This window comes from Desmodus rotundus, chromosome 2, assembly GCF_022682495.2.
Source record: "Desmodus rotundus isolate HL8 chromosome 2, HLdesRot8A.1, whole genome shotgun sequence".
NCBI lineage: Eukaryota > Metazoa > Chordata > Mammalia > Chiroptera > Phyllostomidae > Desmodus > Desmodus rotundus.
Genome location: NC_071388.1, coordinates 102,797,451 through 102,810,691, shown reverse-complemented (window position 1 = coordinate 102,810,691; position 13,241 = coordinate 102,797,451). Strand labels below are relative to the sequence as shown.

The following is a 13,241-nucleotide window of genomic DNA, read 5'->3' as shown; positions in this document are numbered from 1 at the left end:
GAATATGTGACACAGGGACTTCTACAACTGGCAAAGGCCTTGATTTAGTGAGGTAGCCAATGGTGGCAGAGTGGACAGGGGAGAAGAAAAAAGTATATAATGCTTTATTTTTCTATAGTTTCTTGACTAGATCATTTGTGGAGTCAATCAGTAAATATTTATTAAGCTACCTAGTATATAAGTCCAAAGTTAAGAATTAGAGAACACAAAAGTAGAAAACAGTTCTTTCACTTAAGAGACTTAGAATCACAACACATACACACTGAAAAAATGAGGTGATGATATGAAGCAGTATCTTTTTTTCTTCTTAACTAATGTTGTTTAGACTGCTGGAATATGGGCATTCAGAGAAAGAGCTGTACTAAATAGAGTGCATAAGGAATGCTTCGGAGAGAAATTGGGATGGAATTGGGCTTTGAAAAGAGACGAGGTTTGAAGAGAAGAGGCATAGTGAAGGAATCTCTCAAGATGGGAGAACAATACAAGCAGGGATGCTGAGGCATCTGTAGTTACTGTGGAAAATGCTTGCCTGATGGTTTTGAATCCAGATCTTGTCATTTACTAACATGTGGGCCAACTAGTTAACTACACTTAGGTTCAGTTTCCCCATCTGTAAAGCAGGGATACTAATACCTATAAGATTGTTATGAAGATAAAATAAATTTAGCAGAGCATCTGGTTTATGGAAAATGATCACAGGGTTGTTGGATTTTACAAATCCAATGATACTCATGTTGCCTTCTATGTAGAAAGATAATCCCTGGAGTGTTGCTCCATAGAATACAGTGTAGACCTTGCCCCTGAGGAACCTAGAGGTCATGTAGAAGAATTTAGTCTTAATGTGGTAGATAGTAAGGTCATGGGCATGGGGAGGGATGGGATATGTTTAAGAAGACTGGTATATATGACTTGGAATTAAAGTGTGGGTAGTAGCTAAAGAAATAGAAATGAAGACAAATGAATAGGTACTGTGCACTTCAAGTGATTAAGGATTGGATCAAAGATGATTCCAAGTTTTTGAGCCTAAATGACTAGATAAAGTTGTGGTGCCAGTTACAAAGCTAGGAAAATTAGGAAGAGCTTTTTGAGAGAAAAGGGTTAGTATGGTTTACTTGATATGGTTGGATTTTATGTGAGTAGAGGATAAATGATTGTAAATGTATATAAAAACAGTTGGAAATAATGAAACTAAAGCATTGGAGAAAGGTTAGGATTAGAGATGTAATTTTCAAGTTAAAAATTATAAACTAGCACTGGCTGGGTGAGTAATTTAGTTGGAGCGTTGTCCTTACACCAAAAGGTTGCAGGTTCGATCCCCGGTTGGGGCACATATGGGAGGCAACCAGTCAATTTTTCTTTCTTACTTAATGTTTCTCTCTCTCCCCCTTCCCAACTCTCTCCCTTTCCCTCTCTCTCTCAAATCAATAAACATATCCTCGGGTGAGGATTAAAAAAAGAAAAATTATAAACTATAGGTTATATACTCCATCTTTATTCTTCTAAACGAGAATACAAAGCATGCTGAAGCTCACGATAGAGGCAGATTGCAGATGGAGCACTGAGGCGAAGAGGAGAGGGTTGCTGTATTACCAGGTCTTTTGTAATGATGAATAGACCAACTATATCATGTAGTGTATTAGAAAAAAAAAGCATGTATTTTTTTAAATTACAAGACATTAGACTTCATTGAAGCATACCATATGCCTTTTTATGAAGCATGACTGTTAATGCAAGCTGGAGACATTTTATAGTAAGGAGATTTCGCCGTCAGGTGATGGAGGAAATAAATCCCACTGAGACTAGAATGAAGCCCACGGTTCTGTCATGCCCAAGTCAGAAATCAGAAGGACAAAAAATGAGGTTTCCTCTTGCCACGCAATCTCCAAGTTGTGTGAATTCCTAGAAATTCAACAGCTCTTCTTCTACTGTATTTGCTAATTATTCTGGGTTTGTGGGGATTTTATACATTTGCACATGTTATTTGAATTTTGATAATGCTTTTTTTCTTCACACTTTTCTATAAAAAAGGCATGATGACCTATAAGTAGGAGCATTTTAAAAAGGAGAGCTTCCAAATTCTTTCATTCACACCAGATACTAGAATCTGATGTATTTAATAGAATTTCTCTTTTTGTATTCTAATAAGTGATTCGACTATTTTTATAAATACAATAAAAATTATATTCTCTTAAATGGTTTTTCTACCAGATTATGTTTTATTTCTTTAGTTTAATATTATTTTCATTAGGAGAAATTGCAAAAGTAAACTTTGTCTTGTATAGTAATGTTAAGGTTATATTTGCATTATTAGTCTGTGTCCTAGGTTATGATGGGGTACCTATCCAGAGGGTTGGAGAACATTAATCAAGACCTGTTAGGGTTTTTTTCCAACACTTCTCAAATGAATAATTATTATATTTGGTACCCATATGTAGAGAGGGGGTGGTCAACTTTTCCCCCTGTTCTATGATGAATACACAAGTACACGTAAACTATATTGTACACTGATTTAGAATAGATAACAGGAAATATTTCTTGACAGACTTACTAACTATTGAAAGGGGGAAGTGAGAAAGCCCATAGAATTTCTCCTCAAGGTCATAAAAACAGAAGAAATTCTGATTTAAACAAGCAATAGTGTGAGGAATGAACTAGACCATTAATTGATTTATCAGAATTTGAGCAGACACAGATTTCCTTAGTAGAAGGGAAGAGGAAAAAGGCAGAAGAATAGCCAGAAGCCTATTATCCCTTAACTCTGTCACTGTGTTTTGTATTTTGTTGTATTTTGAGAGAACATTAAGGTCTTGATTTAGTGCCTGATTAGGATTAGTTTTCTTTGCCTAGCTACATAGAACATACTGGCTTCTTGCTTGATAGGATTTGGTTATGGGAAGAGAAAATCAAAGGCAGAGACATCTTTAAAAAGGAAAACTATTTCCTTTTTAAGATACTGCTACTTATAACTTAAAATCTAATATAGTACCAAAGACAGTATACTTATATGAAGCCGTCTTGCATATAGGTAGAAAGAAGAGGCTCCATTACCTTGAGAGAGATGGGACACTGCCCCCAGGTGAATATGGAAAGTGACATCTGATAAGGTTTTAGAGAATCTTGGGATTTGAAAATGTTTGTTTTTTAAAAAGAAATAAATACGAAATTAAGTTTCTTTTAATGAGTTATTTGGAGCTAAGACCTTAATAAGATTAAAGTAAACATTTTCAGTTTTCCAAGGAGTTGATTTGACTGACAGAGCGATGGTTTGATTGATTGATTAAAGAGCTGTGCAAAGAACTGTTTATGGCATTAAGATATCCTGAGGGACTACAGGGTCTCCATGCCCGCACCTAGAATTCTCCTCAACCTCGGGTTTCTTTCTGACAACTCCAAGAATGAATGAGTGAATGTAGATTACAGTAATTAAATTGAACTTGTACAGTCACTTTAAAATTTTATTTTTATAATTTTAGCTTAAAAATAGGACAAATATATAAGTCTCAACATATCTTGAACTTAAATTATAGGTAGTGGTGGTATGCCTAGGGCAGTGGTCAAAGCCTAAGATTCCGAAATGACAGTTTGCACTCTTCTTGAAAAATTCTACTTTTACAAAATATATTATTTTGTATGTGATATATATGGCAAAACCTAAAAAAGTCCAGTGTCAGTGATAAGGGGTTCGTTGAAGGAAATCTGTTCCATGACCAGGAGATGAAAGTTCCATTTTTAGAAAGATTCTTTGCCTATTCTCAGACTCATTTACACTCAATATAAATGCCTTTAATCTGATGTGTATACTTTTTTCTTAATGGATATTCATAAGCAGTTGTAACAATAGACTTGTTTTGCATCAGGAACCTGAAGAAATAAATGCAGATGATGAGGTGGAGGACACGTGTGACAACAAGGAGGATGACCTGGGAGCTGTGGAAGAGCAGCGCAGTGTTATCCTGCATCTCTTGTCACAGCTCAAGCTGGGCATGGATTTAACAAGAGTAAGTGATCACTGTGGAGATCACCGGGTCAGGACCACACCTGCTATACCTGTGTCATTTAGGTTGTTAGGGCTTTTATTTTTTATGAGTCAGTTTCTTAGTCTCTTGATGAGCATTTCTTATTTTCATTAAAAAATTAATTTCTTATTTTCACAAAATGCCAGTCGAAAGTTGCATAGCAAATAAAGACCTATAGTCTTCTTGTTTCTGTGTGAAATTAAAGGGGTCCATTAGTAGATAGAACTGGAAAATCTAAAGAAAACGTGTAATCCTACAAAACCACGAAAGTCATAGATATTTCTACTTTACTTTTACTTCCTATATTGGATAGTACATTTTAGGTATGATCTTTAACAAACATTTTCCGTAAAGGACCAGAAAGTAAATACTTTTGGCGACGTGGGCACAGGTCTCTGTTGGAACCACTCAGATCTGCTTTCGCGGTGTGACAGTAGCCGTAGGCAGTATGTTGCATTAGGCATGGCCTTGTTTCCACAGAGCTTTCTTTGTAAAGACAGGCCAGATTTGGCCCAAAAGCCATGGTTTGCAGACTATGCCTGGATTAAATAAATGGTGGAAATCCTTTCAACAACACGTGTGTGTATTAAATCACCACAATGTGTACTTTACAGTTTTGTCAGTTATACCTCAGTGACACTGGGGGCAGGGGGAGCGGGGGAGACGGTTTGAAGACCAGTAGAATCACTGTTAACTGAGAATTTGTTAGAAACGCAGAATCTCGGCCCCAACCTCAGACTTAGAGGACCAGAATCTGCATTTTAATAAGACCCCAATGTGGCTGATATATACATTAAAGATCATATATACATGATCTGTGGTGTTAAATTTTAGGTCAGTCATCTTAATTCCCAGTTTATTTGATTAGTGTGCCTTAATTTTTATTTAACAATTAATCTATGACAATTTAAAAAGACAATCAGGGTTAAAACCTATAATTGTCAAATATTTACTACTGTGGGATTATGTACTTTGAGTTACTACTGACACTACTTTGCATTAGTATGGCATTTCAAAATTGATGTTAGGAAGTGTATTTCAAATCACGGTTTTTGCTGCCAGTGAAGATAGTGAAAGTGTAGGTTAAAAGGCTATTTAACTACAATGAATTATTCCTCTGAAAATATAATTTGAATAGAAAGCATATTGCCTTTTACATTCCCTTAGAAGCATTTTTAAATAAAAAATTTTAAAAAACCCACACATTTCTTTCTTACCCTAGACTTACAGTGATTTATAAGAGGGTTTAAAAGTAAGTGGATTGGGGAGTACACTTCTAGGTGCTAGATGGGATGCTCCCTGATTCATACATCACTTAATAAAGCCAATTAGAGCCTTAAAAAATAAATAAATGGATTGAATTAATGGCCTACTAAGAAGCAGGCATTTTAGAAATTAATAAACCTATTAACCTTTCATCTTTCATCTAACTTAATATTTGAACTGGGTATCATTTCTATTCTAGAAATAGTTTCATGTTAGTGGTTCAGAAAAGACTGTTAGTTCTAAAATTACTTATAGTGGATAATCATACAAGGGATTTGTTTGGTTATTTGATATTTGCTGTCCCTTAGTAGCTTTGGGTTTATAAGGCATGTAAGTACAGTGTTCAGGTTTATGAGGCATAAGGACATTTGAAAAGAATGTGCTGCGATAGCAATCCAGATGGCAAAGCGCTCTCCTGCATGCGTAACTGTACATTTTGTACTTTCCCCACATTTGTGTGCGCCTTGTTAATAAAGAGATGTGTATATAACATCACTAACATTAACCAATCAGGAATTAGAAACATTTTCATATAACGTTTTTATTTTTAATTGTATTTTTAATTATTTTTATTTTCAAACGACATTCAAGAACCTGGTGACTAGGCTGCAGTCGCACCCACCTCCTGTCTGCAATAACACTGACACCACAAACACTTGCTGAGCCCCCCGTGTGCTCGAAGATACTGCTAGGTGCTGGCAACAAAGACAGTACATGCATGTGGCGGATAAGTAACACACACTTTCCCCACTGCTTATTTTGTTCCTTTTTAAATGATATTATGAAAATAGTATAATTAAACACTTTACAGAAAGTTTTGGAAAATAAAAGGAAAAAAAATCTATAATTTCATCACCCTAACAACATTACTCTCATTTTCTGAGATTCACTTCTAATCTGTCTTCATATAATTATATTTTATGTCTAATTTTGTTACATTGCCTTTTTTCAGTTATCTTTTCTTTGTGAAACGTATTATACTCACCAGAAGACTAAATAGAATGCATATAAACATTTCAAAGAACAATGGTAAAATGAGTACCCATGTACCCACAACTCAGATTAAGTAACAGAACATTGTCAGACTTGGAAGCTCTTTGAATGCAGCTCCTGATTGTAGACCCCTACTTTTCCTAGATGCAACCACTTACTTGGCTTTTGTGGTAATCATCACCCTACTTTCCTTTATAGTTTTACCACCTATTGTATATATGTACCCCTTAACAGTGTTATTTAGTTTAGAAAAAAAGTGAATAGCCAACACAAGCTTAACAGTGTAAGGAAAGGGCTATATTGCCATTAATAGAAGAAGGCTCCCAGAAGAAGATAAACTAAACACAGTCTCTCTGGCTTTTTATAAATTATTGAGAAAGTTTAGAAGAGCCCTTTCTGAAAAAATCACAAGGCTTAGTTTAAATGAGTCCTGTGAAATATTTAGGTAACAGACTTACAGCATCTGGTGTGAGCCAGGCACTGAACATCCAGCCAGGAATGTAGGCGGAGGGAGTGAGCTGCTCAGTATTCTCTGCCTCTAAGCCAGCCGTGACCCACCTCCTACTCTCAGCAGTAGATTGAAGCCACAAAATGTCTGTGGGTGAAATGAGTGTCTACAGCCGATCCAGACAGCAGTGACCTATCTTGGTATAGGGTTCTTTTTATCCACTGTCTCTGGGCACTTGGTGGGCCTTTCCAGTATGACAAAGTTCTCTGAAATCTTCTTGAGTTATTTCATTGGAAATTTTCTCCATTTTTTTCCTGTTCTCTCTGAAACTTTTATTACTTGGCTATTGGACTTGCTGGTCCTCTGTTTTCTTTTCTCTCTAGTTGGGAAGGCTTTTGTTTCCTTTTAAGCATACTTAAAAAAAATTTTTTTTTAAATTTTTGTGTGTATAGTTGGTGAAACGATGTTTATTTTTTTAATGAGACCAAATACTTTTCCTTTGTGACTTTGTTTTTAATATCCATCTAGATGAATGTTTCTGAGAGATAAGAATAATTGTCTACATTGGATTAAAATTTCTCTATTTTGTTTGGTTGTTATCGTTTTAGGTGGTGCTTCCTACATTTATCCTAGAGAAGCGTTCCTTGCTGGAAATGTATGCAGACTTTATGTCTCATCCAGACCTATTTATAGCCATCACTAATGGAGCCACAGCTGAAGACAGAATGATTCGTTTCGTTGAGTACTACCTTACCTCGTTTCATGAAGGCCGTAAGGGAGCCATTGCTAAGAAACCATACAATCCTATCATTGGAGAAACATTTCACTGTTCCTGGAAGATGCTGAAAAGCGAAGTACCATCCAGTGTTACTAGCAACTCTTCCATGCAGACAGTCTCAAATCCTGGTCCTTTGTTAGAGGAGGCTTTGAGCAAGGTGGGACCAGACTATTATACAGTCAGATTTGTTGCTGAGCAAGTTTCCCATCATCCTCCAGTATCAGGATTTTATGCAGAATGTGCAGAGAGGAAGATGTGTGTAAATGCGCACGTATGGACTAAGAGCAAATTCTTAGGCATGTCAATAGGCGTGACAATGGTTGGAGAAGGTAAGTAGAAAAATTGTTTTCCAATTTTTAATATCCAACTACAATCTTAAAATTTGGGAAGCTAGATAAATATTAATTTTAAATTTGAAATTTTATGTCTACTACTTTTCCCCCCAGTACCTAATATGTTCTAGAATGCTGTGGGGGAAAGAGGTGTATCTATGAAAAAATATAAATTCTCTCTTCCCATAATTTTTTTCCTGATTTTAAATGTAAAATATTTTTATTGTAGCAAATTTGGAAAACTTACAATTCTGAGTATCAAAGAGAAAATAAAAGCATCTCTAATACCTCTATCCAGAGATGGATAAATTTAGCTCATATTTTTTTTTTCTGTATGTTCATACTTTTATTTTAGTTATATAAAATTAGGAGTGATTCTCTCCGTTTTGTGTCCTATTTTTGGCTTAAATGTCAATTTTTCTCATGTCACTGATAATCTTTAAATCATATGTTTTTATTATTACAAAAAGCATTCAAGAAATAACCTATAGGTAAATCTACATCTTTGATATTTCTTATAAATGTATTTATATGAAGATACTCATAGAATATCTTAAAATATATTTAGCAAACATTAATTCTACTTCAGCAAAAGATTATGAAAAAATAACTTAAGGAAATAGTGTTATTTAGCCTAGAACCCCCCAAAATAATCAGTTAACAACAACAAAAACCCTCCACAAAAATCATTGCAGAGTTAACGCAAATGCAGGGTTGGGCAAAAGTAGGTTTACGGTTGTTCATATGGAAAATAAGGCAATAAATAATAACAGGAGTAAACTCTGTGTTTTACATACTCACAACTGTAAACCTACTTTTGCCTCACCCTGTATAATGGCAGAAAAAAATACCATTTTAATGTTAAAGGAACACTATTGCATGTAGAGTAATTTGTTCTGAATGTAAACTTAACAGTGTAAGCGTGACGTAGTTGATTAAGCCTACAACTCTGATATTTCGAGATTGTGTTATGGTAGCTGTGAGGAAAATAATTTATTTCCCTTTTCAATTTTTTCCTATTTTTAACATCTGTTGTTGTATGAGTCTTTCAAACTAATCAAAAGTTTTATAACATTAGAAAATATTTTATTAGTTTGAAAATAAAGTTTGCTACTTTCATATATAATCTTTTAACATCAGCCCTGAGCTCTTCATAAATCAATTTATTTCTCTTATAGATGAAAAAACCTGAAGTCTAGAGGCAATGGGAAATGCCTGGGGTCATAAAGGCACATCCAGAAGGAAGCATAGAGCCTCATTCTTTGGCACACTCTCTGCTAGGACAGGCACTCTTATCAGCTCATGTAACAGAGGGAATCTGATAATGGTAGCCTCTCCCTCTCCCAGAAAGGAAATACCTCAAGAAATGAGGAAAAACATTAATATGTTAATCATGCATTAATCATTGAGTAGGTATATAATAGTTATTTTTTTATTATTTAAGTCCTAATTATATATTCATGAATTGCTTTTAGAAATTAAATTGTTATAGGGACCCTCAACAGAAAATAAATTAAGTCATCATAGACTGGGACTTATGACATTTCATTTTGCTTCTATTAGCAGCCATGTTTTTTATTTAACAGTTAAGGAAAATTCTGTTCAATTAATAGATAAATGAAATTTTAGAATTCTTTGAATCTCAGTTTTTTTACTAGTGTATTATCACATATATTTGAAATTGGTTATATATTTCTTCAGATCTTAAATTCTATAGTTTATGCTACTTACGTTAAATATATTCTTAGAAATCAAAGATTATAAGTCCTGTTTATAATACCATATATTTTTAGAGATACATTTTTTAAATGATTTTTTAAAGATACATTTTTAAATATTTCTTTTCTGACTTAATCAAGTCATTATTAAACACTTGAAGTATACCCAAGTATGTTATCCATGTTTTCTGACATCTCCAATTACATGTAAATATATTACAGCCAGAACCATGTTGCCTGTGAAATGGCTCAATAATTCTTGATTTATGGTTGCCCTTTGTGAAGACTACTAACGGCTGTACCAGAAAATCATTGGTGTTACTACTATAGACTGTATAAAATCTCAGTTTGTGTGTTTATCCTAAAAATTAACTATATTAAAATATTTATTGTGACTTGCCCTTATTTGTGAATATTAAGAACCAGAGTGCTTAGTGAACATTTATTAAGAGAGAGATACTGGGGCAGTTCAGACCAGTAATACATATCCAGTTCTGTATTTGTTTGTTGGTAACTAGGTAATAAGCTAAGGTTAGTAATAGAGCTCAAGTCTCCTTAGAATCTCTGATTATTTAGTATAAATCTATTATTCATTAATGGAATTCCCTCTTTATACGTTTTTAAAAACCATCTTTAATACAGCATCACTTAATATGTAACAAGCCCCATTAGAAAAATGCTTTTTTGAAAACTACCACTTCTATCTCCTGTAACTTTACCATAAATGTTTCAGAATTTGGCAAACAGAATTTTGATGACCACAGTATTGTCATAAAATTACTTTTTTTCCCCTAAATGTACATAAAATTGAAAGAACACTTCATCATACTGTATGAAATTAACTTCTATGCCTGTACAACATCAAACAGTTATTTCCAAACCACTGAAAAAGTAGTAACTTTCAGTAATTAGTAGTGATCAGATCTAAACATATGCAGTATAGCATGGCATTTTACTCTGACTGAAGGTTTCATTTTATTTTTAGGATCAGTAGAGGGGATCATTAGTGAACTATTTCCACGGTTACATTTTCTGGTTCACGAGCCCCACAGAAACAGTGAGGTCATAGTGGAAGCAGCCTTGGCTCTCTGTGATCAGGAATTGGTGTCAAATACAATTGGAAGTGAAGCCAACTTCATCCAAAGCTGAATGAAAATTAAGCAGAATTATTATGTTTATTCACTAGACAGGAGAAAACATGATTTGGATTTTTTATAGTTGTCTTTTTAAAATACTAACAGCCTTCATGTTTTTACATTCAGGTATCCTTAGCCTACTGGAGCATGGAGAAGAGTATACATTTTCTCTGCCTTGTGCATACGCCCGGTCAATTTTAACTGTTCCTTGGGTAGAACTGGGTGGCAAAGTCAGTATCAACTGTGTAAAAACTGGGTATTCAGCCAGCATCACTTTTCATACCAAGCCATTTTATGGTGGCAAACTGCACCGGTAAGTACATTGTAATGATACATGACTCTTACTCTGTCCATTTGATCTTTTATTATAACTCATTTTTTTTTTCTGCTTTGTTTTATGTGAAATAGGGCTAGATTTTTATTCATGTTTGTTTTTTAAAAATATTTCATGTTTCAGGGCATTCTGGAAATCATGACCTAGATTTTAAAATAGTGACAGCTCTGCCCTGCCTTGTGGTTCAGTTTGCTGGGATGTCATCCCGTACAGTGAAAGGTTACAGGCTCAATCCCTGTCAGGGCACATACCTAGGTTGTGGGTTCTATCCCTGCATGGGGAGCATATGGGAGGCAACCGATTGATGTTACCCTCTCTCCAAAATCAATAAACATATCCTCGGATGAGGATTAAAAAGAGAGACTTTTTCCTGTTAGACTTCTTTGCACTTATTATGTGTATAGTATTTCTCTGCACTATGAATGGTCTTGTGTACAGTAAGGCCAGAGCTCCAGCTAAAGGCCCTTGCAGTTGATTTCAGAAATAGAATTTTCCTCTAGGAGTTTTCTGATGCCAATTAAAGTAGAACCCTGGCTGAGGCCTTGACCACATTTATGATGGCTTTAGGGTTCCTCCAGTATATAAATTTTCCTGTTTTAGCCTGAAGGCTAAAACTTTGGTCAAATACTCTCCCACATTGATGAGACATCTGTTGAATCAATATGAATCATCTGCTGTTACAAAAGGAAGAGCTCTGACTGAAGTCTTGTCCACAGTTACTATTGGACATTTAGAGGGGTTTTCTCCAGTGTGAAATATCTGTGTTACCTGAGTTGAGTGTTGACTAAAGGCTTTCCTACATAGATCACACGCATATAGTTTGTTTAGGATGGATTCTTTCATATTAAGGAGAAAATGATTATGGAGAGTTGCCTCACAATATTGGCCTTCATATGATTTTTTTAAAGATTTTATTTATTTATTTTTAGAGAGAGGGGAAGGGAGAGAGAAAGAGAGGGAGAGAAACATCAATGTGAGAGAGAAACATCCATCAGTTACCTCTCGCATGCGCCCGACCTGGGACCAAACCCGCAACCTAGGCGTGTCCCCTAACTGGGAATCACACTGGTGACCTTCTTCTTTGTGGAACAGTGCACAACCAACTGAGCCACGCCAGTCAGGGTTTCATAGGCTTTTTCTTCAGTATGTTTTCTCTTGTGCCATTTAAGGTATGAAATTAATAATGTTTTTCTCCAGTGTAAGTTCTCCCACATGTGAGTAACTAATAACTGTAGAATTTTTTGAAATTATTATTTATCATAAGGTTTTTCTCCTCTGTGAACTTCCTTGGGTTGGTTAAGACACAAAATTCTTTTTAAGGATATCTCATATTCCAGCCATATGGATACATGTTGAGCTAATGTTGAGCCATGAGTGGAAGCTCTTCCATATTCATTGCAATTCAAAGTGTTCATTTCCAGTATTAAATCTCTGCTACTGAGAAAGGCATAAGAAGCTTCTCTTTGTGCGTATGAATTCTCTGATACTCTTCAGTTAAAACCTTATTCCAGATTTAGTACGCATAGTGTTACCTCTCTTGTATGGTCAGAATTTTCTTCTTTTGTAGCAGCTAACCTAACTATATAGTTATTCTCATTAAATTCTATCTTAACTATGTTTCAAATACTGATATATGAATTACATTTTTGCAAATCTGTTTATAACAACTCAGATTATAGTTTTGAGTGCAGGTTAATTTTATCCTCAAATGCAAAATATACAACCTTTTTTCCTGAACTAGTGCTTTATCTTGCCTTAAATTATAATAAATATTAAGTATAATTTATTATATTGCAAAGACTACCTTAATGTGGAGAATCAGAATTCATCTCCCTAATCTCACCATTGCTATGATATTTAGGTAGTTGCTGGCTGCAAATACCCTGCATAGAAAATTCCTCTTGGTGTTTAAGTTTCTCTTCAGTACATAGACTTGTGCCTTGGGGATATCCTCATTCTTCCCTTCATCAATCTTCTTTTTGCTCCAACAGGGAAATTACATTTGTTTTTCAGAGTCGATGCCTCATTGAGACTAGGTTACCAACATTCTCCCGTGTCACTGCTTGCGTGAGTTTCTGTAATGCTCAGTCTTCCTGATGTGGGATATAACCACATTCTTGGGCTTCCTCTGTCAGCATTGTTAGGAACTCCACTGACCTGTCTCACTCTGTAATCCCTGCTGGGGCAGGCGGAGCAGTAAGCAAGCAAAGTGGAAATGTA

The 13,241-nt window shown here is 35.0% G+C and overlaps 1 protein-coding gene across 1 annotated transcript in view; it reads left to right on the top strand.

Moving 5' to 3' along the window:
• OSBPL11 (oxysterol binding protein like 11) overlaps positions 1 to 13,241 on the top strand; it is a 92,817-nt gene that overhangs the window by 63,330 nt on the left and 16,246 nt on the right. The window contains exons 8-10 of the mRNA XM_024578084.3: positions 3,858 to 3,998; positions 7,332 to 7,830; positions 10,814 to 11,000. Coding sequence (XP_024433852.2) covers positions 3,858 to 3,998; positions 7,332 to 7,830; positions 10,814 to 11,000 — 827 coding nt within the window. The remainder of the gene's footprint in view (positions 1 to 3,857; positions 3,999 to 7,331; positions 7,831 to 10,813; positions 11,001 to 13,241) is intronic.